The 27,533-nt window shown below is 27.0% G+C and overlaps 15 protein-coding genes across 15 annotated transcripts; 9 read left to right on the top strand and 6 right to left on the bottom strand. All coding sequences in view use genetic code 6, as the record gives it.

The window, feature by feature from the left end:
- Positions 1-6: 6 nt before the first annotated feature.
- SS50377_22274 (uncharacterized protein) lies at positions 7-336 on the bottom strand (the record flags this gene model as incomplete). The annotated part of the gene is made up of 1 exon (XM_067906164.1): positions 7-336. One exon carries the CDS (start codon positions 334-336, stop codon positions 7-9), a length of 330 nt encoding a protein of 109 aa, XP_067765432.1.
- A 72-nt stretch (positions 337-408) lies between these two features.
- Positions 409-1,083, top strand: SS50377_22275 (uncharacterized protein; the record flags this gene model as incomplete). Its single annotated transcript, XM_067906165.1, has 1 exon — positions 409-1,083. One exon carries the CDS (start codon positions 409-411, stop codon positions 1,081-1,083), a length of 675 nt encoding a protein of 224 aa, XP_067765433.1.
- Positions 1,084-1,168: 85 nt separating this feature from the next.
- On the top strand, positions 1,169-2,002 carry SS50377_22276 (Kinase, TKL LISK; the record flags this gene model as incomplete). The annotated part of the gene is made up of 1 exon (XM_067906166.1): positions 1,169-2,002. The coding sequence occupies one exon, from the start codon at positions 1,169-1,171 to the stop codon at positions 2,000-2,002; it is 834 nt and encodes a 277-aa protein (XP_067765434.1).
- A 405-nt stretch (positions 2,003-2,407) lies between these two features.
- Positions 2,408-2,920, bottom strand: SS50377_22277 (uncharacterized protein; the record flags this gene model as incomplete). The annotated part of the gene is made up of 1 exon (XM_067906167.1): positions 2,408-2,920. One exon carries the CDS (start codon positions 2,918-2,920, stop codon positions 2,408-2,410), a length of 513 nt encoding a protein of 170 aa, XP_067765435.1.
- A 60-nt stretch (positions 2,921-2,980) lies between these two features.
- Positions 2,981-10,198, bottom strand: SS50377_22278 (Kinase, PIKK; the record flags this gene model as incomplete). Its single annotated transcript, XM_067906168.1, has 1 exon — positions 2,981-10,198. One exon carries the CDS (start codon positions 10,196-10,198, stop codon positions 2,981-2,983), a length of 7,218 nt encoding a protein of 2,405 aa, XP_067765436.1.
- Positions 10,199-10,297: 99 nt separating this feature from the next.
- Positions 10,298-11,260, top strand: SS50377_22279 (Palmitoyltransferase; the record flags this gene model as incomplete). The annotated part of the gene is made up of 1 exon (XM_067906169.1): positions 10,298-11,260. The coding sequence occupies one exon, from the start codon at positions 10,298-10,300 to the stop codon at positions 11,258-11,260; it is 963 nt and encodes a 320-aa protein (XP_067765437.1).
- Positions 11,261-11,275: 15 nt separating this feature from the next.
- On the bottom strand, positions 11,276-15,751 carry SS50377_22280 (uncharacterized protein; the record flags this gene model as incomplete). Its single annotated transcript, XM_067906170.1, has 1 exon — positions 11,276-15,751. One exon carries the CDS (start codon positions 15,749-15,751, stop codon positions 11,276-11,278), a length of 4,476 nt encoding a protein of 1,491 aa, XP_067765438.1.
- A 71-nt stretch (positions 15,752-15,822) lies between these two features.
- SS50377_22281 (uncharacterized protein) lies at positions 15,823-16,458 on the top strand (the record flags this gene model as incomplete). Its single annotated transcript, XM_067906171.1, has 1 exon — positions 15,823-16,458. One exon carries the CDS (start codon positions 15,823-15,825, stop codon positions 16,456-16,458), a length of 636 nt encoding a protein of 211 aa, XP_067765439.1.
- A 1,119-nt stretch (positions 16,459-17,577) lies between these two features.
- On the top strand, positions 17,578-18,498 carry SS50377_22282 (Sec61 alpha family protein; the record flags this gene model as incomplete). The annotated part of the gene is made up of 1 exon (XM_067906172.1): positions 17,578-18,498. One exon carries the CDS (start codon positions 17,578-17,580, stop codon positions 18,496-18,498), a length of 921 nt encoding a protein of 306 aa, XP_067765440.1.
- A 602-nt stretch (positions 18,499-19,100) lies between these two features.
- Positions 19,101-20,081, top strand: SS50377_22283 (uncharacterized protein; the record flags this gene model as incomplete). The annotated part of the gene is made up of 1 exon (XM_067906173.1): positions 19,101-20,081. One exon carries the CDS (start codon positions 19,101-19,103, stop codon positions 20,079-20,081), a length of 981 nt encoding a protein of 326 aa, XP_067765441.1.
- Positions 20,082-20,099: 18 nt separating this feature from the next.
- On the bottom strand, positions 20,100-21,383 carry SS50377_22284 (Tubulin binding cofactor C family protein; the record flags this gene model as incomplete). The annotated part of the gene is made up of 1 exon (XM_067906174.1): positions 20,100-21,383. The coding sequence occupies one exon, from the start codon at positions 21,381-21,383 to the stop codon at positions 20,100-20,102; it is 1,284 nt and encodes a 427-aa protein (XP_067765442.1).
- Positions 21,384-21,634: 251 nt separating this feature from the next.
- SS50377_22285 (Enolase) lies at positions 21,635-22,942 on the top strand (the record flags this gene model as incomplete). Its single annotated transcript, XM_067906175.1, has 1 exon — positions 21,635-22,942. The coding sequence occupies one exon, from the start codon at positions 21,635-21,637 to the stop codon at positions 22,940-22,942; it is 1,308 nt and encodes a 435-aa protein (XP_067765443.1).
- A 52-nt stretch (positions 22,943-22,994) lies between these two features.
- On the top strand, positions 22,995-23,837 carry SS50377_22286 (uncharacterized protein; the record flags this gene model as incomplete). Its single annotated transcript, XM_067906176.1, has 1 exon — positions 22,995-23,837. The coding sequence occupies one exon, from the start codon at positions 22,995-22,997 to the stop codon at positions 23,835-23,837; it is 843 nt and encodes a 280-aa protein (XP_067765444.1).
- A 30-nt stretch (positions 23,838-23,867) lies between these two features.
- SS50377_22287 (uncharacterized protein) lies at positions 23,868-24,059 on the top strand (the record flags this gene model as incomplete). Its single annotated transcript, XM_067906177.1, has 1 exon — positions 23,868-24,059. The coding sequence occupies one exon, from the start codon at positions 23,868-23,870 to the stop codon at positions 24,057-24,059; it is 192 nt and encodes a 63-aa protein (XP_067765445.1).
- A 34-nt stretch (positions 24,060-24,093) lies between these two features.
- On the bottom strand, positions 24,094-27,438 carry SS50377_22288 (uncharacterized protein; the record flags this gene model as incomplete). The annotated part of the gene is made up of 1 exon (XM_067906178.1): positions 24,094-27,438. One exon carries the CDS (start codon positions 27,436-27,438, stop codon positions 24,094-24,096), a length of 3,345 nt encoding a protein of 1,114 aa, XP_067765446.1.
- Positions 27,439-27,533: the final 95 nt, after the last annotated feature.

Genomic DNA, 27,533 nt, shown 5'->3' on the forward strand with positions numbered 1-27,533 from the left:
ATTACATCACAAACATGATTTTACTCGATCAATTTTATCTAAAATTGAATTGATTAACAGGTCGATTTGGCGTGAAATTTCTTAAATTTCTAACTCATTTTCAGAGGCTTGCACATTAGCATTTTGTAACGTATAGGTAGGATATTGTTTTAATTGAAAACGTAGAGTTTAGACTTCATTCTATAAGATTTTAATACGGGATTCTCGCTGTTGCTAGTCGTATTTTAGTAAATTAAGCTAAATTAAGGGCTAATCAATGTGTAGCTGAGAATTTTTAATTATTTGCTGCGTTAATTCAATGTCTTTAAGAATATTTGATTCCAAGGATTACTCCATTTAATGAAATACTTATATATTTAGTTCATTATATAATAAATATAATACCTCTTCTATTCCCGCTTCTTTTAAATGAAACGAACTTTTGTTCCATAGCATTCGCTAAAAGTAAATGATTTCTGTAAGCTTTTGATTATTAATTGCAATTTACCATAGTGTTAAGAAAAATTCATTGAAGTTGCTATAAATGATAGGGAAATCACAATTTAGACTCCTAAGTTTTCTAAGCATTTTTTAACAACGATGAAAATTCCTGAGTATTGTACATTACTTCCTGAATCTGTTCAAACCAAACATACAGGCCAACTTTATAATATTACATATAAAGTTACAATTGATGAATCTAAAATACCTATGAAAGAAGTTAAATATCATGATAATCCTTCAACCTTGGTTTAATCTGAAATGTTAGCAGATGATAATGCTACTAGGACAGGTATACCCGCAGTTGTTAAACCAGCAATCATAGAATCTAAATCAAAAGGGAAATTCACAACACAACCTCTTTAAAAAACTAGAGTACTATCGAATATGATTAATAAAAAATTAAAATCTGAGTCAGAAGTATTAAAGAAAATAGCAGAAATTGCCATCAAGAAGGAAACAGAAAAACGTAGTGTGAAACTTGATCAAATTGAACACAAAGAAAAATAGATATCAGACTAATTAGAAGCTAGAGAAACTAGGAAGACTGCAAAAAGAACATAGGCTAAGAATAAAAAAGATTCTATGCTTAAAACAGATTGAGATTTTATTCATTATCTATATGTTTCAATAAGTATATACAAATATATATATTAATAACACAATATGGTATCATTTTAATAAACAAATGCTTTCGTCTTAAGTATGCACATAATTAGTCCCAGAATTAATAACCATTAAATAACTATTGGGGTCAGGATTCTATTCTGAAGTATATGAAGGTGTATATAAAAATAAAAGTGTAGCAATCAAAATTATGAATTCTTCTTAAACTCCTGAAATGATGGAACGAGAATTATACTTTAACTAACTATCTCATCCTAACATAGCTAAAATCTATGGGTGGTACTAAAAGGATGATAAGTTTTATATTGTAATGGAGCTTTGTTCCGGTGGGGCTATATCCGAAATACTCGACTTTATAACAGATGAAATTCGTGTGCGGATACTTTATTAATCAGCATTAGGACTATATTTTATGCATTAAAATTAGATGGTCCATCGGGATTTAAAGATTCAAAACGTATTATTAAAGAAAAAAATTAATAGAGATATAAGTTAAGTGTAAACAAAAATTTCTGACTTCGGATTGGCAAGAAAACTTACTCTTGATTTAGAAAAAACTGAATTAGATCGTACAACGAGTAGATATACTACCGTTGGAACTCCACTTTTAATGGCTCCTGAAATTCTTATTAATGATAGTGTTTATAATGAATAAGTTGATATTTTTATGTTTGGACTTATGATATTAGAACTATTTCGCCAATGTACTGATCCTGATATTATAAGGGACTAATATTTCGGAATCAAAAGTGATGAGATAAGTAAAATGAACTTGCCTATATAACTTAAGGCTATTGTTATAAAATGTTGTGAAACAGATCCTCAAGCAAGACTTAGGTCAGAACATTTGGTTAAAGCATTAAAGTCTTTAGATAATTATTATAATGCGAATTGAGTTTTTTAATCTAAAAGTAATGCGTATAATCACTCATTGTTTAAAAATAATGAATAATGATACGGATCATCAGATATATAATATTAATTATCACTATACTTTACTCATAACTATTTATTTTCAAAAAATATGTTTTACAACTATTTTTAATAAATTATTAAATATTGAGTTCTCTATAATCATAATTGTTAAGTGAGACAAATGATGATATTATAAAATAATATATAGTCATATATTAAAATAAGTAATATGTTTAAGATTATAATGTAAACTGATCAATAATATATTATCTCCTAAAATTAAGTTAACCAAGTTTACAATTTAATAAATTTGTAGCTAAAATATTACTTTTTATTTTCTATGGTAAATCAAATATAAAATAAACCTTTATTAATAAAAATTAGCTCACTTAACAATCTTAAATATTGTCTTATTTGTACTAATAATACTAATTTCTAGTTCGCTGAAATGGTCTTCTACGAATTTTTAATATTTTTCAACTTACTCTTCTAGAAGTAATCCTCGTTAAAAGGCAATATTTGCCTATAAATATATATCTTTTACTAATTATAACTATGTTTAATAAAAATTAAATGCATTACGCTATTCTAAACTTTGTATTAATGTTTCCATCTAATAAAATTCATTTTTATATTCAACTAGAAATGATAAAAATTATTTTTTGATATCAGGAGGTGGTATAAAAGGCAGTTCTTCTTAATTAATTAGTTCAAGTGCTTATTTTTTTGTTTATTACTAAAGTTAAAATCTTTTATCTGAAGGTTAAATAAAATTACTAGTACTCTTTAACTTTAGATTAAATTTTTATAAATATTAATTAACCACGTATAAATAGTCTGGTAAGTCCAAAAATTATTTTGTTTAGTCTAATATTATGGATAGTACCAATTCATCCATTTTTTGAATGGAGAAGAAATGGTAAATTTATTATAATAAACAAAATAATATTTTAAATCCTCACCAAAATGGACACCATCCTACATAACTCTAGCACAAATTTTCAACGTTAGTTGCTGACTTTATCAGATAATTTACTTATTAGTTAACTGATAATATTTGGGTTGTGTCAAACTCTCTTCCCTCTAGCTTGACTTTTATCCTATTTATAAAAACATCAGGCGTTAAATCATCTTCACGAACAAGAGGGTCTTCTCTAAATGTTTCAAAAATAGCCATAATAGCCAATTTTTCTTTTCTAAAAACTGACATTGATAATCTAAAACAAGTAAAGAAATGGCCATTAATTCCGTTAGCCTCCAATGCGTTGATTAACATTTTTGTTAATCTGAAGGGAACTTTTTCTGGCAATTTTTATCTCATCATAGCTGCTTCAAAGCAGTCACCAAAATCTATATGTAAAACATGTCCTGAGCTCTTTGTAACCATAATATTTTAAGGGTGTCTATCACCCAGTCCTAAAATATGACCTACTCCACTCATAACAGCCAATGTTGAAGCAAATGCGGTTCGTCTTAGTAACCAATCTTCTGCAGATGACGAGTCATCCCAAATAGCTTGTCTCAGATCTTATGATGAAGCAACTTCCATAACATTTTTATAACATTCTATTTTTTATAAAAGTGAACAGTTTGAATAAGGGGCCGCTCTTTATTTAAAATTAATGTCTTCTGTCATTTCCTATACATTATGTAGTTAACGCTATTACTTAATCATATCATGTAAGGTTTCTGTTTTGGGAACCCAAAATAACATTCCACTTGTTCTTCCTAACGGCGTCACTGGATATCTTAATATCTTAAGTTATCTTATCGAACATTAATGATCATCATTCATAAGAGCATTGTTTAGTTTAAATAATTACATAACTCTTTCATCTAAACGTAAGTCTTCTCTGCCCTTTAATAAATATGCATATATTTCGCCATCAGATCCAACTAAAGCCATCTTGCGAGGCCTTTATTTGCTTCGCATTACATTCATGCGTGGTAACATTCTAAGCACGGTTAATTATTCACTATCTTACCCTGGTAAAGGAATAATTGAATTTCTTAACTAAAATAAATATGGTGATGCAAATTCCAACTCAATTGATGTCAGATTAAGAGATAGATTAAGTTGATGAACAAGCTCTATTAGCTACTATTTTGCTGACTCCACCAATTAAATTTATGATGTTTTAATTCCTTGCTTTAATTTTGTAAATGAATCTAAAAATATACTTAAAAACTAGTCTTGGAATAATTTTTCACTTTATGAACTCTTATTTTACGTTATTTCTGAATGAATTTGTGATATTGAATTATAAAACTACATTTATTTTTTATTGCTATTATATGCTAATACAGCCGCATTTATAGAATCATACGCCATTTCTGGCCAAAGAATTGCAACTTTGTTGAGCTCTTTCTAAAATTCTATCATCTAAGTAACAATCAATGGATGTTGTCTTCTAACTTCTTCTAATATAGAATATGCAATAGATTAGTAATTGACATCTATTCGCTTTGTCGCTACTTAAAGTGGGAATGCCATAAATTACGGCTATGCAAGAGCTAAATCTTTAAGAATAGAATATATTGTATTATTCTTTTTAGAAAGCAATTATGGAACAGCATGAATAAAAGTCTTAATGTCTATAGACTGCATCTCTTCTAAAAATATTTAACATAATGCCTCTTAATTTTGAGACCAAATCTAAATAATTTTAAGTATAGATGCTATAATGAACTAATTAGCCCTTATACAAACGAAAAATGCACGGAAAGCTGTTTTAATTAAATAATCTTTTTCCTCTTAATATAATTCTATATAAGAAAATGCTAAATTGCCTAATTCTGTTTAAATTTAAATATTATTTGCATTTAACACAGCTGCCTTTTCTAAAAGTCGAAGAGACTCTAATCTAATAACAGTAGTAACACTATCTTCAGGACTTTATGGAGCTTGTTGACTAATACCATTATCATCAACATTAGATTGATTATTTTAAATAGATTATTATAATATAACTTTCAATTCTGTTAAAATATCAACATTTATTGAATTCATTGATGCTTACTCCTTTATAATCCATCTGGATTTTTCAATGCAAACATCAGACTTAAGTATTTTATCATTATCTACCTATTCTAGTAAATCGTTTAACTAATCTTAAATAATACTAATGTCCATATTATTATCCCATTTATACTTTAATAAGTTAAATTAAATTTTATTATTAAATGTAACCGACGACGATTTTTACAATAATTGGTATTATTTTAATGCGAGATGCAGTTTTTTCTCTTTTAAACAAAGATCAGCAAACGTTAAATATATGACTTCGTCCTTTTACGGCAATAATATTAATTATCTAATTTTAATCGTATTTTATGTTTACGATGAGTTTTCAATTCGAATATCCCAAATCTATTTAAGTTTAAGCAATTGTAAATGAGATGATTTATCATTATGGGATTTGAAGTATAAAACCTCCTCTAATAAACAAATATCTTACAATTATAATAGAATCGGATATGCTCTCTAATAACTTTCAGATAATGCAGATTATACTAAACTTAAAAGCTACTTAAATTAAATATTAATTATTGACTAAGCCTCTGTAAATTCTTCATTCTTTAGGAATTGTAATATTTATAATATATTACGCTGGTCTTCCCCAACTAATAATAACCAGTCGTTAAGTTATTATATGTTTTATAATTCATAAGCTGCTTATGCACAAATTAATGCAACTTATTATTAAAATTATGTTAAAAATTATATTTACAGTTGCTAGTCAATAGGGAAATCAATCTATTTATATTTATTAGCTTCTTCTAACACTAGCTCATAAAACCCTGAATTGTAATAACATTATATTTTTTAAATTTAAAGCAACTAATATTATCGTATTTATTCTTTTAACTTAGAAAAATCTCTTCTTTAGATTAATGTATAAAGAGTTGTGATTTATTAATCATACTTTAAGATTGCTAATTCATACTCTTTTTTATACTCATATAATTTAGGTTTCAAATCAATACCCAAAGCAAACATATTAAAATATGTTTAAATTAATTCTAAAGTAAAATTATATACATCAAACTATAAATGTTATTAAATTTAGCCTAGTTATTCTTTATATTAAAATAGTAGTTGTTAAAATATACTAACTACATTAACATCCTCAATTTAACTAAATATTCCTGCTGAAACAAATATATCTTCAATTGCAGCGTTCTAGATGTTTATATCAGATAAATTTTAAAGATATTGATCTAACTTTTCCTTGAAATTTAATTCAAAATTTTCTTGATTAAAATATGGCTAAAAAGACGCATCTTTTACAAATTTTATTTATTCATCAAAAATAAATCGAATAGCCAATAAACCTCTTAATATAAGATCTTACTACTATACTATTACCAATCCATTAATTGAATCTAAATAACCTAGTTACTAATTTATTTACATGAGAATATCTGTGTTTAATTATTTGGTTAATGATTCTTATTCCCTATATCTCAAAGATCTAGCATACGCACAGCATCTGTCTGATACTTTAGATAGTGAAATATTATGATCCAATAAATATGAAATTTAAATCTATTGGTGTTCTAAAAACTCCATTAAATCTAAAAATAATAACTATATATCCTACGGAATAGTAGAGGATTGGAAAACTGATTTTAATGTTTAACTTGCTGTACTCCTTAGTTCATTCACCATATTATTGTCAGTAATAAAGCTGAAAAATGAATAATTTAATAAGGATTTCGCAAACTAAACTGAATTTGTGGCTAACTCATAACAATCTCTAATAATTGGTACTGGACTATGTGATATCAATGCTAGGTTGAAATTTTGAATCCATTATCTCCATTGCATTTCGTCTAAAATATCTTCGCAAACCCAAACTTTTTTAGGTATGTTATTAACAACTTCTACTTATTCTATTTATAATTATAACTAGTCATAACCAGAGGTAGATGGAGGTATTGGTGTAACAATATTTGATGTTTATGATGATAAAAATTACTCAACTATTTATTCTGTTTGGTAATCTTTATTAACCACAATATTTACATTAGAATGTAATACATTTGCTACATAATTATCAGTTATCATTGTTTTACTATAATATTCAGTAATAAACTAAACAGCCAAATATTGATCAATTAATATATTATTAAGGTATAATGATAAAATTGCATTAAATACATAACTATAATATTAACATTCCATCATAACATCATTAATAATAGGAATAAAAATTTTAAACTTTTTACCAGTTGAACATGCAAATATTTATAAAGTCTCAAATGCTTTCATCCCTACAGGGTTATTTGAAAATGAATTCTATTAATTTGGAAAACTTTATTAAAACTAGTAATACGATGATTTCATTAATAAAATTAATGACTAAACAGTTAAACTTGAAACATTATTAATTTTGATATAAGCAAATATACGTCCAATTACATCCAATGTAGCAATTTAAAAATCTTACGATTTGTGATTAGTTAATACAAATAACTATGGTATAATTAATTTTAACTATGATTTTAAATGAGGCAATAATACTATAATTAAATTATAACTAGAAATAACTAAATCTATATCTATAATTTCTTACGTATATAGATATAATAATTTTTCAATAAGTGCGGTATTATTTTCAATAAAATCATCTTAAGGAAGCCTTTTAGATAACTCCTCCATTAAGATGAATGCCTTACTTAGTAACTAATCTTATAACATAATACTATAAGTAAAACTAAATAATTGTCTAGCAAATATTTTTATACCATTCTCAAGAAAATGTACAATTATTATCAACTCCTATAATAAGGAATCCTAAAACTCAGTGTTATCTGAATTTTAAACTAAATTTATAATTTAGGTCAATGCTTCTTGTATAAGATTCGTTGAAATATCTGGTTTTTTAAGTATTTTTCTAATTAAAATAACTGCCTATAACTAGTTTTTATAATTAGACTCTTCTTTAATAATTCCAATTAATAGCTAAAATATATGAGTCAGTAAATCATTATCTTTAATTTAAGTTTAACCAACAATATTAAGTTTAACAATCTCATTTTTATCAATAACAGTATCAGTTATGATATCAAAAACTGCTGCACCATGGGATATAATTTCAGATACTTTCTCTGTTTTCTTTACAATAAAACTAAGTTCTTCTGGTATCTTATATATGAATTATTTATTAATAACTCCCAATATTACTAGAGTTTTTGCAGCGGACTCTTTTAATTCTTCGTCGGTTAAAATTAACTAAACTAATTTTTTGAATAAATTGTCATTAATAGTATACGGAACTACAGATACTCCAGTATTATAAACTATATTCTATAAGCACAACAAACTAAGCTGTACAATACTTTTATTTTTAGAACAAATTTATAGATAAATAATATTGACTGCCTTTGGTAAATGAATATATATTTCATTACAAATAAACATCTGCTATAAAATTTATAGTGCTAAAATTATTTCCTGGTCTCTATCTAAGATGAATACATTAAAAATAGAATCAATTGCAGATGCAAAATATGGTATTAATTAAACATAGCATGAATTTACTAATGTAAGCATTAATGATAATGCTTGTTTACGCTATTCTAAATCTAACTATTTCTGATTTAATTCAAATACTTAACTCAAAAAAATTTCTCTAATTTTTGGTAAAACAAAAGTAGGATTTAAGGAAGATATCCTTCCTATTACTTCAAATATATTATGACGAACACTAAACTCTTAATCAGAAACAGAAACAAATAAAATCTCAATATTTTCTTATAAAGCTAAATAATCATCAAATTTAGAGTTATTAAGCAATTACTTGCTAAGTTCATATCTAACTTATTTTTATACATCTGAAACTATTGTTATTATTACTTATGTTAAAGCCATATTGACCACCTAATTATTTGAATTTTAGATATGTTTAAGGATAACTGAGCCAGCTGCGCATCTAACTTTTGAACTGCTATGTGTTAAATATCGAGTAATATAATCAGTACAAAAATCTGTTAAATTAAGCCAATCAAAATCAAACTATATTAATGATTGCAAGCATAGAATAGAATTCTATGTATATTTTCCTGTAAAATCATAGTTAATATCAAATAAAGCAATCCCAGTGAGCTCAACAGCAATTGTCTATAATAATTAATAATTAAGTTCCTATAAATTTAGATACTAAATTGCATTTATAGAATATTCTGATAACTACTGTTAAAATATCTTTTACGAAATAATTTGTCTATTTGCATGAACTAACGTACTACACTCTTTTGCTAGGATTTTTATACATATTAATGCATCTTCAGAAAAATTTTATTGAGAAATTTCATTCCATATCTATTTAAAATAAGTAGATATATGTTATTACCCAACATTCTAAATAATATTAGCTATTTCTACTAAAGAATGATTTGTTAATAAATAACTCATTATTTTAGGTAAAGATAATATAAAAACATCCCTACAATGGGTAGACATTAATGAAAAAACTATTGGATATTTAGGTTTATCTAAAATAAGTTGCAATATTTTAGGATAGTATAAAATAAATTAACTACTAGGCTCCTATATATCTCCTTATTCTAATAACTACTTTAATATATCAACTGAATGTCCTTTTGGCAATACGTTAATCAAATACTCATAACCAATATCAATCTTGAGTAAAGCTACAAATGCTTAAATTTCCTCTGATTCATATACATGTTTAATATACCCTTACGCCTTTTCGATATTTGTAACTGCAATATTAGACAGCATAATACATATTTAAGGTTTAAACTATTTCTATGATATTTTACTATCAACTTCATACCATGTAGTTTATAATATATTTGAGCTATCTTCATTTTTTTATAATAATAATACAAGCTTTGATGCTTATTGACATGTTGATTTATTAAAACAAAGTGAAATAATTTACTTTTCTAAAAAATGTATTGGTAAATAAATAGGCGCATTGTTAATAATATTTTCCAGTATATTTAAAGCAGCTAAATTTTACCATAAATATTAGTTATCAATAAGTTAAATTATAAATATCTAAAATTATTCTAATAATGCATTTCTTTTATCTTAAAATAAATCCATTTACTACTTTTTCATAAGTATAACTAATTTTCTGACAGCTTTTATTCGTTAATTTTCATGTTTAAAATCATTTATATATTCAGCAAACTTAATCATTTAATATCCAAATTACTATAATATATAATAATTATATAGTATTTTTAAAAAATTAGTAAATATTAATATTATTTTATATATTTAGAATGTAAATTCGTAATGAAATCAATATTTTTTTTCTCATTTTTCTTTGTCTTTTTTGTTATTTTCTTCTCATTATCAATGTTATCATTATGTCTATCCAGTGATGTCAGTAGTTCTAAACGTAAATTTTATGACTCATATATTAGAAATATAAAACTACTACATTCAATCATCCTATCATTTAATTCTAAATCTATTGTTCCCTATGTTATTTTCTTATATGGAATTGTTATTTCATCAATATTCGTCCACAAAGAATTATTGACATAAACTAAATAAATTAAGATTAGTCTGTTTAAAATTATCTCTTTAGTCCCTCCTAATTTAACATCTATTCAGAAAATATTCATAATCATTTTTTACATTATTTAACCATTATCATATACTATTCTTCTCTTCCGTACTTTTAAGACAAATAAAGTCTTCAAATCTGATCTTATATATTATAAATTGGAAAATCGCTAAAGATACTGCAAATTATGTGATAAAAATGTTGCTAAGTTTGATCATCATTGCGCATGGGTCGGTTCGTGTGTTGGTGCCGGTAACCATTTTTGGTTCACTATATTTTTGACATCTACAGCTTTAGTTAATATAGGAATTGGAATTTGGAACTATTTTATATTTTAATAGCTTAAACTTTAGTTATAATTTACATAAATATGGCATTACTATGCTTCTTTTCTAATTTAAACATGGATGTGTACATTTATAGGTCTAGCAATATCACCGTTTGCAATAATGCATATACGTAATCTCATATTAAATCAGACAACTTTTGAGCGTTTAAAAAAAGAGTTGATAATAAGACAGCTTTAAGATTGTAAAATTTTTATTTCGAATTAGTTTGAAGTAGTAGAAGTCAATAATGATACATTCAATTTAGAAGAGAGTCTGAACATAATGAGGCATCGAAATATATGGAATTAAGGTATTTTAGGTAATATAAAAGAAAGTATATCTACTGCATTCAAATGATAATTGTTAAATCACTCATTTCCAAGAATTTTCTACTTCCACTAAATAATCAATTATTTATGGGGAAATATTACCAAAAATATCATTTACTTCTTTAATAATAGAAAATTTACAATCTTAATCTTATAAAATTTAATAAAAATATATCTCTGCTCTAAAGTCTTTCTGATATTGATATCTAAGCTGCTAAATACCGGCCTCTGCATCTATTATATTATCAACTAATATTAATTTCAAACATTATTTTAACTAATCATCTATTTAAGGTTAAATAGATTATTATAACTAAAATTATAATCTAAATTTTTCTATTTCTTCTGAGAATTTGTTTCTTTTATCTATTCTTTAATTTTATAGTAGTAATTCAGTAAAATTAGGAACCAAACTAATTCCTAATAAGTTTGTTTCAATTTAATTTTAAAATACTGTGCCACTCTCTTCTTTGAATTTATAATACACAGGTATAGGCTGTGAGTAATATTAATTATTTGAAGCAACAAAATTAATATTACTTTATATATTTATTTCCTAATTATTTAATTTGAACAGATTAGTCTACACACGTTTGATTCCATTATATACAGTATTAATAGTTTCTGATGGCAAATTAACACATGAAAATACTTCATCACGTAACTTAATTAAATTAAATGTAAAATTTTTTTCATGCATTAAATTTTATGCATACTTATTAGTTATTAGTACTTGTAAAGCTTATTAAGCAGTAAATCTTGTTTTTTCAAATTTACAGTAAACTGATAATTATAGGATTTTTGAAAATATTTAGTCAAAATCATTAAACAGTAATCTTCCTTCTTCTATTCCACAAATTAAAGCAAAAGCCCATAAATTACCTCTAAAAGAATATCTTTCATAATCTTCTGAGTATAATTTTTGCTAAATTTCAGCTACAAGTCCACTTTATAAAATCAAATTCCGCCCAAATTCATGAAGGCTTAAACTAACTAAAACTGATCCTCTAGCATATGACTAACATGAAGAAAATGATTAGTTTTGAATTTAAACTGTCCTGTTCTACCAAAAATCTTTTCTGACGATTTCTGGAATGTCATCTAATGATTCTGGAAGCTATAAAACAACCCTACCACAAGAATTATTATGTGGTAAACATAGAAAATCATAAGCAAATTGATCTTATGTAGTGTAATATATATCAGAAGAATAATCTGAGTTTCTAATAATTTTATCGTAATTCGAATCTTTAATTGACGAAGATAATTACCGTGTAAGAGATAAAAACTATTTATATTCTAAATTATGTACCCATCGATAAATCCATTACTAATTAAGACTAGATAATATTGTATTTACTCCTAAAAATTTGCATCCTTTTTCTGATTACATTATTTTAACTCTTAAATACTATCCTAAATTTTTCCAATTATCTAAATTAATCTGATTATCAACAAATATATCTACGTCTTCAATTGAAACTAATTCTTCAATAATACATAAACATGCCACAGCTATCTCGGGCTATATATCATTAATCATTGGTACTAAGCAATATAATGCCCATTTCTCGTCTTCTTTTGATATTAGCATAGATTAATGTTAGATATTAGAGCAGTTAAAACACAGGCAACTACAAATTGGTTTTGACAAATTAAGAAAATACTATCTTTTTCTAAATTATTAAGCTAAGCGATTGACACTTTAATATCTAATTCTAACATCATGTGACTGTAAGAATCCTTAAATTGCTACCTTTACTTTATCATTTTCTGAATATTTTCTTAAACAATTTTTGCCACAAATGCAGGTTGTTGACTTTTATTCCTTAGCACTTTAACAAGAAGGTGAAAGACTTATTATCAAAAATGAAATTAATGATGGATGTATTTGCTTAATTTGAAGTTCATATAATATATCAATTATTTAAAAATCATCCATAACTTAACAACATTCATATGATAACGAAAGCACTCCTAAAATTGATGATATTATTGCAATATGTTACCTATTATATTATTATTCATTCAAAGTAAATGTTAAATGTTCCACTATGAGATGAAATATCTTACTACTTTTAATCATGATAATACCACTTTAATACTGTATTAACTTACTCAAAAAATTTAAACAAATTTAGCCAATTCTTGCAGTTTAATTACAAATAGGCAAGGAAAGTAATGAAGTATATTTAATTGAATTTTTAAGAAGATCATTAAAAGCTTAATAATCATAGTTCTCTTTTAAATCTGGTAAGGGTGGTAAAAAGGCAAATAGATAATTTTTATTCGATTTTATATTATCAATTTAAAGTTCTATAGTACCATCTATAAATTAAATTAAAAACTCTAATAACTTAGTATTACTTTAAATGAAAACAGAAGACATGTGATGATTGATAATAATATTAATTTGCTCCCAATTCCATTTAATAGGTTCATCTTAATAATCCCAAATATTAAGTTCAGTCAACTAAGGATCTGTTGAAAACAGCAGATTATTCTATAATTCAGACTTTTATGTGATAAATCTTGAATATTTTTCCTCCTCTATTAGATAATCATGACACGTAGACTCATTAACCTCCGCAACTAATGTTTTTGTCTTAGAAATTAGTAAACTATTTTACGAATATTAATTTGAATAAGAATTAACTGGAATGAATATTTTATGTCGATAATAATCATATACAATAGGAACGTGAGTTTTACAAATATTTAAAAACTCTGATAAAATATAAAGAAACGCTGAGATAACTTAAATACTTGATCTTTTGCATATTTAATAAATAACAGCCTCAAAAAATCCTATTTCAAGTAGCCTATATATCAAATTTGTCATATAAGAAATTGATAAATTTTATCCATATTTGTTTCCTATAAATGAAGTAGGAATAAGCTTCTAATATTAAATCCTTTCTAACCCATCTAAGTACATATAAATATATGTAAGAGTTTGCGTCTAGCTACTATTAAATTACTAATCTAATAATCCCGAAATAAGTGGATAAAATATACTGTTTCCATAATTATCCAATCTAATATGATCTACTTCTATTAAGTTTCCACAATTTAATAGTGAATAAATATTCTTTCTAGAATTATTTTCTAACAATAAAGCATCCGAAATAAAGTTTATGCATGCTATTAATTATGTGGACTTGTTTAATGAAGACAACATAATACAAAAATTTTAACCTAATTCTACACGTTAAGTAAAAAATTAAAGACCTTCAGGTAATTTAATCAAAAAAGATAAAAATGCTTGACTAAACTAAAGAATAGGTGTATTATCTAATGTCAAAGATATATCTATCTTCTGCTCTTTTTTTAATTCTTAACTAGATACTAACTAAGGAGATAATCCTAAAAACTAATTAATTTTATTTTCTATACTCTAAACTTCTTACTAACACTATTTTTCAATCTGAAATAATACTGTTAACTCTTTTTCTTTTTGTGACTATCTTTTTTCTAAATTGCTAATCTGAACATTAAGGTCATTAACTTTTGTTTCTGATGTTCTTAACTATTATTAATGTTTTTCATAATTCTCTATCTAAATGAGCTACTAAGGTGACTTTTTTGCCTGATTGTGTTCTTGTTTGTTCATTGTTTTTTATAGTTCAATAAATTTTTCTTTAAGTATTTATAATACTTCTCTCTAACTTACTAAATTCGGTTACTATTTAATAATATCTTATTATAACTCTTTAATTTCATCTTTCTTATTAGTAATATTAATTTTAGCAATCTTCACACGTTTTTATTATGTAACTAATTCAAATTTTAATCCCTCTAAACTAATATTAGCTATAGTAATATTTTTATTTTCTGTTTTTAAAGAATTATCTTATTTAATTAATTATGCTAAATTCTATACAACTTTTCCTAAAGATACATAATCTACATATAATGGAGATTAAATAAGCCATGATATAGCATGTATAATATACACTATATCTGTAAAATTGTCTGATTATAATGCAATACTAATAAATATTTAAACAAAAATTGGATTTACTTTATTATTTACAAATACTGCTACTAAATTACACTTAAATTAAGAAAAATGATAAAAAATAGCTTTTAATAATAAGCTCGAAATGTCTCCTGTAGATAATTATTCTAGGCAACTAATATAGATAGATTAATTCTATTTATATTTAATTATATGTCTAGATAGTAGATACTGGCCTCCATTCATCTTTAACTACGTCAAAAACATAGAATCTTTGAAAGAAAATTTTTGTATTAAATTTGCAATTAATATTGAAGTAGATTAATAATCTATTGATAACAACTATCTAACTAACTACGAAATAGCTATTGGGTTTGGATGTGTATTCATGAAAGTTTTATAGCTCTTTGGTTATTTTGAACTTATAACACTAATAAAATCAGTAAATTCGCCAATCTTAATATTAAGTTTCTATAACACTGATAATTAAGGATCATCATTCTGTATTTAATCTAAAATGTTCCACAGATCATTTATAAATATACCGATTTAATCCATTAATAAATATGATAAATATAAAATTTAATATATAAAATAATAACATATAAAAATTCAGCAAAAATTAAAAAATGAGCTCTTCAGATTTAGATTTCTTAGAATCTTCGAAAAGTTCCCTTAATTTTCTGAATTCTGTAACTTCATAGAACAGCTTATAGCCTATTCAATCAATGAATTTTCTAGATATATCATCAGTATAGGAACCTATAAATAAAGAAGATTCTAGTTTAGTATAGCAAATTAAAAGATAAAAATAACTTATATTACGCTAAAAATAAGAAATTAATAGACTAAAAAATATCAACCTTATTAATGATGAACGAATTTAAGAATATTAAGATTAAACTTTAAGTTAATTTAATGAAAATTAAAAAATAATCTAATTAGCATAGTAATTGAAGTAAAATAATGATATAAGTGATTCGCAAAAGAGAATAGAATAGTAAGTAATTTTTGATTTATTAGAATTTATTAAAGTTTAATCATAAAATAATTAAGATCTTATTTAAGGAATTTACTCTACGACTTTAAATGCCTAAAGTTATATCCTAGCTATGAAAAAATAATTTGATTAATATGAAATAAAATATAAAGAAATGAAAAAACGAATTAACAAATTACAAAATGATAAATTAGATGCTTAAAAATGTCTCCTTATTCAATCTACTTAATTCTAGCAGAAACTTAGTTAACTAAGATTACAGTGACATTTAAAAAAATACTAAAATAATATTATTTTTATTATGAAAGAGAGTATAAAGTCAATTTATCACTAAATTTTAATTCACTTAGAAAACTAGTTATTGCTTTAATTTTTAATAAAATATTTCATAGACTGATTTTATTTTTTAAGACCAACAGTATTATCAATATATTTATACTTTTTTCTATCATATTAATAATCACTTGTAAAAACTATACAATTTATCATTAAATAGAATTTAACACATAATATACGTAATTATATTTAGAGTAAATTATATATACTTATTAACATAAATTTTAATAAATATTCAAAAAGTATACAATAGAATATATTAATATCATTATAAAACATTCATTTAGTAACCAAGTAACTATACAAAAGTTAGTAATTATAATCATACCTATATATATTATTATTCATGTAAAATTATACAAATGCATTTCCTTCATAATGATTCACTGTGATACTTACGTTGACCCTTATACTGGATTTGTTACATGTCAATTACCTACCAATTATCTATGTTGTAGTGATGAATAATCAGGTATTGAAGAAGAATAATAATGAGTATATTTTTATATATTAATTAGCATTATCATCTATAAGAATACGAAGAAAAAGATACATTGTTATCAAATTATATTTTTACTTAGTGTCAGGTAAATTGTGAGCTACATTTTTATTTTCAGAATAGTAATTGTGTCATAAATAATTTATTCCTTACCTATTAAAAAATATTATTAGCGATTAAAATCTAACAATCTGCTTTTAGTATACTTTTATTAAATCGCAATATATTATGCTCTTAAATAATAAATAGACCACTTTAAACGCATACACTTAAATTATAAAAATAATTATTCAAATATAATGTATTTAGATAAGTTTATGAATAGCTAATATCACTAATAAGAAAAGTTATAATAATTTAGTTATTTATATGATACTTTCAGTAATATATCTTCAAAATTAGTTTTAAACCATGCGAGTATTGGTAATAGTTTATTATTTAAAATGAATTGAATTGCTAATTTAATATTTTTAATATTATAGTACATTTTAATCTCTCGTTGGCGCCGCTTTCACTATCGGTCAGGCCGTTTTGTATGTCTTCACTGGTATGTATGGTAACTTTGCCGAACTGGGCGCCTTCAATGCCATCGCAATCGTGCTCCAGTTGTCTGGTGCTTCTATTATCTTGTAGATGCTGGACCACATGATGGAGTAGGGTTGGGGCGTCGGGTCCGGTTAGTCACTTTTCACCACTGCCTAGACTTGTGAGTCCATCATTTGGAAAACATTTTCGTTCATGAAAATTGACAGAGGCTACGGCACTGAGATCGAGGGTGCAATTCCTGCAGCGATCTACATGATTGTAAACAGAGGCAACAAACTCGAGGCCGTGAAGCTTGCCTTTATACGCCATGGCCTTCCCAACTTGGTAGATGTCATCTCCACCCTGGTAATATTTTTCGTTGTTGTGTACCTTTAAGGAATTAGGAAAAATATCAAGATTGTTCACGAGCAAGCTGGCGACCAGATGCAGCAGTCCTACCCCATCAAGCTCCTTTATGCCTCATCAACGCCCATGATGATCATATCAACCGTCACTCAAAATGTGTTTATGATATCCTAGGCTGTTTGGAGAAAATTAGGCAATAATTTTGTCACTGGCATTTTAGGCAAGTGGCAGGAGAATGAATAAAACCCGGGTAGCCCTTACCCCGTAGGCGGCCTTGCATGGATTTTAGCCCCTCCGTATTCTTTTAGATCTGCCATATTCCACCCCATACATACCCTGCTTCACGCTGTTATCGTGGTAACAATCTCCGGCTTCGCTGCCAAGATGTGGGTTAACTTTTCAGGGGAGTCCGCTAAGGACGTTGCTCAGAACCTTAAGGCCTCAAAGTGGATCATACCCGGGTTCAAGCGCGACCAGGAAATGGTCAGGGAACTCAACAGATACATCCCAGTTGCCGCTATGACCGGTGGAATCATCTTGGGTCTCCTCAGCTTGATTGCTGATTACTAGAATATTTGATAAATCATATTAAAGGAATTGATTCTTAGCAATAGTCATAAAATGATATTGTTATACTAATATATATGCGAGTCTTATGTTTATAGTATATTGATATTGTATAAATAATCATGATATCATTAAAATTTTACTTTAAAAACGTTTACGTTTCAATTATGATTCATAAAGTATGAGAAGAAATATAATATAAGACATCTGTTATCATACAACAGCGGTTTACTGTATTAGGAGATATTACATAATTTTCATTTCTAAATAATAGATAAATAAGTTATATACTAATTATTATTAATTAAAAATATCATAAATAGCTTGATCAAATAAAGTGAAACATGCCGTATTTAGCTAATTTATGAGATATAAATATTTTCAATATAAATATATTGTATTATGTCGATATCAATAAAAAACATCAACATTTTTTTATTCATCTATCTATTTTCGTCAATACTTGATTGAAGATTGAAGAGTGCTTTTATTCCCATATCTAGTATACTCATTATAGGTATATATGTAATATTTTATATAGCTCTAATAGTTTTCTATATTTCAAAAATTCTTTTTAGTTTTAATATTATATATTAAATAAATTTTTATAATTAATGACAGACTAATTACCTTTAACTTTTGAATTTATTTGCCCATATTAGTCTCTTACTGCTTAGCTACCCTCGAGAGTATTGAAAGACGAAACATTCTTATATTACTAATAAAATATAAATATATTTTAACATGCCACGTTTTCCAATTTGGAATAAGATGTTATTTATGAGGATATTCAAATAATCGCCGACAAATCAGGGTATCATGTACGATCGGGTTCATATATTTTACAGAGGAGATACTATAATTCTCAGCTCAATAGAATGTATTTATTTGGGATAATTTCCGCACTACTTAATGAAAATATACAAAATTTGAGAATTGGAGTAGGTTCTAAATTAATACATTAATATTTCAGTGAAGTTTTCCCAAAAATAGTCAATGAAAAACGATATTCTCCGTTAAATAAAAATATAAAGAATCCTATCGCTAATCCAGAAATAGTTTTGCAAATTATTAAACTTATGAATAATAGATCTATAATTTTTTACCATATCGAAGCTAAATCCAAATTATCTGAGCAGTAATTACTATTTGGAGAATTTTCTGGTCCATTTTGGTATGACCAATATTATGAATAAATATATCTTATTAACTTAATCAAAAATTAAAAAGTACCACCTTAGCCAGTAAATTATATGGACTAAGCAGAATTAAATTTATAATTTATTGTTTAAGAAAATTAACCGATAACTGAGCCTGTTTAAAAATCAACCATTGTTACGGATCCCCAGGAAATTTAGCAAACTTTGTAACCATCCTAGTCTTAAAACTGTGGCCAATAAGAGGAAAACAAACAAGATTTATTAATTTAATCAGAGGCAGAAGATCTAGTTTCTGAGTATTAGGAACCTCAATTCCCCGACAAAAATATACTCACAGTTAGCGGATCAATGCAAGAAATAACATAACTTTTGTTATTCTTACAGGATAAAATAGGTTAAAATTCGATCTAAATTAGCAAAATTTACACTAAATGAATAATTTTTCGATCACTCTCAGACATCAACAATCTCGCACTGGCAAAGCTCACCGATCTCACCGATCATGTTGTTGTTCTTCAGCCAGTCGCCGAGCTGGATTTTACATTCGCTCTCGAATTGCACTTTCGCATCACCCTATAGACTCGTAATTCGGTCTTGAATCTGCGAAATTTTCTTCACCCTATCCTCCAGGCTTGTGCTAAAAGGCGCGTGGAGCTGAAACTCGAATTTTGCGTTTTTCTGATCATGGAATGGAATAACATGCGTGACAAAGTCTTGGATTGGCTGGATTTCTGCTAAAAAGCCGTAGCCAAGTGGCCCATTCATCTTGAACTGCTGCCAGGAATTGACAAGAAACTCGTCTAAATTTGCCTTTTTGAGTATAGTTTTCATCTCTTTTTCGATGATGTTATTGGGAGCGCATTTAAGGCTCACGGAATCTTAAATACAGTAATGACTAGCGTTTGCGAAGATCTTCAAATCGTCGCATTTTTGAATTTTTAGGAACTTGCAGTTCGTGGAAATGATACCATTTTTACTGCTGCTGATACTCAAAAACTTGGTTGCGGGTGCGTAAATTTTGATATTCTTGCAGTTAGCGATTGTGATTTGCTAGGCGTTAAAAACATAGAAAATAGAGTTTTGTGTGTTAAAAATTTTGACATGAGTGTTGGTTACACAATTAATAGCGAATGCACGCTTTTGAAGGTTTGAGTAATTAGAAGTTTGGGAAGTAATTTCCGAGAAGCTTGAGACTAAAATAGAGGACGCTTATAATAAATTTTACGCTTTTTGAAGGTTAAGTTTTACTGGATCGGATATTTCTAGGAAGGCTTGAAGGTCAGTTGTGTATTAAGGCTTGAATGGGAGCTGAGATAGGTCAAGTTTTTCGACAAATTCAGTACCAAGAGATGCCAGTAGGACATCAAAATAAGTCAGGAGATATGTTTATAATAAGCCTTCAAAAGTTTGATTTTACTAAACTAAAGAGTCTTCCGATAATATTTTTTGTCTTCTTGAAGATACGGTTGATTTGAATAGTATGCAAAATAAGAAAACTACAAAGTTTCCTTTTAATTCTTCATAAAGTTAGAATAATGCTAAAGCTTCTTCTTCTTTCAGTCCACAAAATTAAACAGCAATTTAGTTCCAAGCACTGATTGTGAACTTTTTAGATGGGCAAGCTTCAGCAGCTTACTAAATAAGATATGATATAGAGGGTAAGTTATCAATGTTTAAGTTTGTTTTAGGGTGAATTTAAAATAAAGTGTTAATAAACACATCAGTCTTCACCTGCATTGAAAATTTGTATAATATATATTACTTGTATAATAATTATATATTATTACAAATAGTATAGATAATATTTTATTTGATATATATTAATTTAGACTGATACTTAGCTATTTTAATTGATACTTATAATTACTATGATAAAATAAGCCCATAAGTTATTTATATAAACCACAAAGTATAAACACGAATATTATATCGTAATAGTTTAATATTATGAGTAATTATTACAACCAAATCAATCGCCTTTCCTTCAAATGTCTAAGATCATTAAGATACATTAGCGCATGATCATTGATTCTCGTGGTGCCCCTACCACTGAAGTAGAAGTCACTACTGCCGACGGTACCTTCCGTGCTGCCTGCCCTTCTGGTGCTTCTACTGGTATTTATGAAGCTCTTGAGCTTCGTGATGATGATAAAAAGAACTATTTTGGAAAGGGTGTTTCTAAGGCTCTTGATAACATTAAGAACGTCATCACCCCAGCCCTTCTTGGTATGGATGTTTGCAACCAGGAAGCCATTGATGCAAAGATGTAAGAACTTGACGGCACTGCCAACAAGACTTTCGGTAAGCTTGGTGCCAATGCTGTTTTACCAGTTTCCATGGCATGTTGTGTTGCAGCTGCTGCTCATAACAAGATGCCCCTATGGAAATGGATAGCAAAGATTTCTGGTACCGAAAAATGTTGTCTCCCAGTTCCCTGCATGAATATTATCAATGGTGGTAAGCATGCCGGTAATCAGCTTGCTCCCCAGGAATATATGGTCGCATCAATCGCTGCTACCACCATGGTTGAAGCTATGAAGTAAGGTATGGAAGTTTATAACGAACTTAAGAAGATTCTTAAGGGTCGTTTTGGCATTGGTGCCATCGCCATCGGTGATGAAGGTGGTTTCGCTCCCCCCGTCAATAACTGCGAAGAACCTTTAGAATGTATCATGGAAGCCATCAAGAACGCTGGTCTTGAAGGTAAAATGGGTATTTGTATGGATGTTGCTGCTTCTGAATTCTATGTTGAAGATAAGAAGATGTATGATCTTAAGTTCAAGAATGGTAATGACGAACACCAGTATATCTCTGGTAAGGACCTCGCCGCCATGTATGTTTCTTGGGCTGAAAAGTATCCTATCGTTTCTATTGAAGATCCCTTCGACCAGGACGATTTCGAATCTTATGCTCATCTCCTTGCTACCATCCAGTCTAAGGGTCTTAAGACCCAGGTTGTCGGTGATGATCTTACCGTATCTTAGGTTTCCCGTGTCCAGATGGCCATCGATAAGAAGGCTTGTAATGCCCTCCTCCTCAAGGTCAACCAGGTTGGTACCGTGATGGGTGCTATACACGCTGCTAAGCTTGCTATGAAAAACGATTGGCATGTTATGGTTTCCCACAGATCTGGTGAAACCGAAGATTGCTTCATTGCCCATCTTGTTGTTGGTCTTGCCACCGAGCAGATCAAGACTGGTGCCCCCACTCGCTCTGAGCGTACCTGCAAGTATAATGAACTTATGCGTATTGAAGAATGCGGATAGCTTCCTTATGGTTGTGGTATCTGGAAGTGATTTACTTCTCGTTTTATTATTTATTCTATTCTATTATATTTTCTATTTAAAAATGTTTCCAAACATATAATTCAAAAAACCGTATTGGGAGGCAAAAGACACACCAATAGAACTCATAAAAGAAAAGGCAACAAAGTATTATACACCTACGTTGAAGTTGGCACCACTTAAATTTTCACCAATTCCCAGGAAACATATACGTAGTCATTTAGCTTAAACATAGCCTGTTTAATTTAAACAAGACTACAGTTAGCGTGTATAATTTTTATAAAAATCAATGAAACTTGATCTTGACACTTAACGGTCTTAGCTGCCTCAGGTAATCAGTTTTAAACCTGATTATGGTAGAGTATCAAATGGATAAAAAATAGCGCAAAACATTAAAAAACAAACCTGGTAAAAATTTTGTACTAGCTAGAATGGCGAGTGCTTGGAAACTGTAAATTGGATGAAATAGCAATAGCATTTGGCAGGTATAGTGGGAATTAAAGTTGATACACACCAAGAGGGTAAGTTAGTTTATGAACATCAAGATATAGATATAAAAGACGTATAATTAGAAGTGGATCAAAATTTAGAACTAGTGCATGATGATTATTAACAAGAAGTTACTTTATAGTAGATAACATTTGTGGAAATAGACGACCATGGAATTAAGCCTAGTTTATCACTAGAAGATATTACCTGTGATTTGTTAGAGATGTAAGAAAATCTGGAACTATATTAAGAAAATGATATGACAGCTACTCTGATTAGGGTTCCAATTTCAAATTAAATTAATTCATTAGAACACAATTTATATGCAGAATTTTTTGACTTTGAAATAGAAACGATTAAAATATATTAAAATATATAATAAGTATATTTTGATATTTTTGAATTTACGGTTGAGTGACTTATTATACTTTAATTTTATTATTTTATAATGAACGATATTTCAAATCTAGGATTCAAATAGAAATATTCACTAAACCCGAAACTTTATGATGAATAACTAGAATGTTTCACGCTTAAGACTAGAATAGATGATTTAGAAAATTCTTACAACGAATCCCTTATCAACAATACATTTTTAATTCTCTAAAAATAGATAAAACAGGATCTTCTCAGAAAGTGATTTCCGATAAATTTCTAAGCATTCTAAAATCTTATCACTTATCAAATTCGCTAAACGCAGCGAACAACAAACAGTCAGCTAGATTAAAACCTTCAACACCATCAAATTAGTAGTCAAAAACATCTTTGAAGTAAGATGCTAGCTGCGCTGTTAAATCGATTTTCTCACCATCTAGGGCTAATATAACAATTTACTCAGATAATTCTTATAGCTCAGATTGTGGTTTTAAGCTAGAGATTCGATTAAATACTTCCTTTGATGACTTAAAATCGGGTATTTACGTTATAATTTGTGAATTTAAGGTAAGAATTTCGTAATATTAATTTGATTATATAACTGAAATTTACTTACACATAAGCGGCTAAGGAGTAAATTTAAGTGGTTTCAGTGTTGCTAGAATACTATGAATTGACTATAAATTTTAGCAAGTAGATACCATATCACTAAAGCTCTATCCAATATTCTGAATGATGGAAGTTAATATATCTATATTTATTTCGGTTGTTTTTGCAGAGGTATTTATTTACTAGGTTAACCAACAAAAATTATTGATAATTTCATCTAAAATTGATGTTTTATCATCGATTTTATTAATTTATACTAATTAGTAAAGAGCTAGATCAGGGGTTATTGGCGGAAATTGATCAATTTGACACTCATTTCTTATATACAAATATTAGACATTTTCGTTATAAAAGTTGATGAAATTAATTTCATCTTTCATACATTGTTCCGTAAGACACTCAAAATTGTAGATCTAGTTGTTATATTTATCTAATAAATTATTTCGTATCGTTAAAGTCATATAACTTAGACAACATAGTTTCTATAAACTTCTAGCATGGGTTCTGATAAAATCTGTCATTTTTGCATGTTTTTCACTATAAACAAGAAATCTATCAATTTTTTACTTTTCCTGGAATTAGTAGAAAAGTTTCTCACCAGTAAAAATATTGTCTCGTCTATTCTTCTTTTTTAGTTTGCTTACAATATCTTCTAACATTTCAACGTTATTTTCTAAACCAGCTTCAAAACGTGAAACCTAGTTTGAATTTAACTAAAATTATATCAAACCTTCATTAGTATCTTCATCTTACTCATCTTTAGCTTGAATATTTTCCTTTTACTAAAAATTTTAACACACTAATAGTATTGCTTAATCAAAATCACACTGCATTATAAGCTATTCCAATGTCTGGGGAAGTGCTTGGTCATTAATTTATGAAAAGAATAATTCATACATTGAATTTATATAACCTACAGCACCATATTCAGTAAATCCTTTCACGTTGCAGATTACATTTAACGAATTGGAAATTTAAGAAATTAAATAAATAAACCTATCCTATTCTAAGACAGAGAAATTTGATAAAATCGTGCAATATTCTCCATGCATTTTGTAATTATTAAATATTAAAGATGAGATAAAGATAAGAGAACAATAAATGATGATAAAGAATCTAAATGCAACAACGGATAATTTTTTTACGGAGAAATGCAAAGAATCTCCAGTTATATAATCCTTTATTAGACAGTCATAATGGAAAACCCCTCCAATAAGTTCAGTTACACCTGCTGCTTGAAATTCCTTCATCAAAGAATAATCTTCAGCAATTTTAAAAAATACTGAGTCTGTTGACATATTTAAAAGATAAATTACCATATTTTAAATAACTTCTTTAATAGGTGACTTTTCCTAAGCATATATATCTTCAATAGGTCGTATTTATCTAGTCTTTGCTACTTCTTCTTTAACTGAGAAATAATTAAATGATTAAGGTGAAATAAGAAATTTTAATAATTTTTATTTAGATCGAGCTAATTTAGGCAAAATAATATCCAATGCATATTTAATTTCTGGACTATTAAGCGTTTTATTAAGTCTTCTACCATGAATTAAAATAGTACCAATAAACATAGCACTTTAATTTAATGTGTAGTGATCAGATTCAAAATTAATATCTATTGTTTTATTCTTAACATCATCATAAAATATATAAAAATTATTTGGCACAGTTTCCTTTAATTAAACGAAGCAGAATGCCGGAACAATAACTCGTTCATCATCAGGAGTTCTGTTGCTTGAATTTTATCGTAAAATAAATTTATCTAACTATGGACACACACGTTAAAAATTTGATATTTTTTAGCTAACACCGATAATTATACTTATATATTAGCTGTTTTTTAATAAATCATCCGTCAATTAATCATAATAAAGGTCAACATATTAAGCTAATATTGGTTAGAAAATTAAACTAAGTTTATCTTAATAAACTGTTTATTATAATATTTCATTTTATTCTAAATTTTACTCTTGAATAATAGCTAGTTATTCTGACCTTAGCTTGTCAATTTACAATAGTAACTAGTCTTACAAATCTAGCTCATGAAATTGGGAAATAATATAGGATATTGCCTTGAAAAATACAGATTTTGCAATCTACAGTTTAAACTACTCATTTTTGTAAGATCTTTATGTTTATCCTATTTTTAACTTTTATGATTATTAAGCCTCAAATGGGAAAAATTCTTAAATACGAAATCTTTCATTTAATGGTTCAATTTTTTAGTTTAATTTTTCTAAATCTTCTAAAGTGCATACATTTTTGAAAAGTTTGTGAATAAATTATTAAATGCGTTTAAAAACTTAATGACTTGATATTACATATTCACCTTCTTAAATATACATTTAAAACTATTAATCAAATGTCAGTTACTACAATAAATATTTATATTATAAAAAAAGTGAGTCCAACTATTCTTTAACAACTTTCCATAAACAATTTTAAAACCCTAACTATGCATTTTTAGATATTGGACCTTACATTATCAACCAAGCTTTACATGGGGCAAAAATAGTCTTAGAACTAAATAGCTAAAGTGATAATTCAGATTTTTGAAGGAAATAATCTATATTTTAAGGGTCAGAGAATTCAGAAAAATCAAGAACTTAAACAACTTCCTCAACAGTCCTTGGAATAAAGTTAAAAAGAATATAATTTGCAGTATTTTAATAGATAAGAAGATTACTTTCAAGTGATTTCTTGGGATTGTCAATATCTAAGGTAGTAGAAAATTTAGCTGGAATGAATAATTTGTTAGCAGGTTTGAAATTTTATGAATCTAGAAGTAAATCTCTGAATGTTTTCTACCATAAACTGATATATATTTTTGCTAGATTACCTTAATAAAATGTGTATTTTTCATCAATTGCCAGTGTTTATTCTGGAGTTTCTGTATCTTTTAATGGGTTCGTTAGTTTCAAATTTAATTTCTTTGCTAAGTAGTATATTAAATTGTTATTAATACTATTGATATAGAGTGAGTAGTTTTTAAACTACTTGATCTACTAAAGTAGTTAGTCAAATTAAATCATATTTGGTATACAAAAAATTATCTAATATCATATAGTATCATAATTATATAATTTTTTGATATTTATAATTATATATATAATAGTTATTTATTCAG

The sequence above is a fragment of the Spironucleus salmonicida genome, chromosome 3 (genome assembly GCF_000497125.1).
Source record: "Spironucleus salmonicida strain ATCC 50377 chromosome 3, whole genome shotgun sequence".
Taxonomy (NCBI): domain Eukaryota; phylum Fornicata; order Diplomonadida; family Hexamitidae; genus Spironucleus; species Spironucleus salmonicida.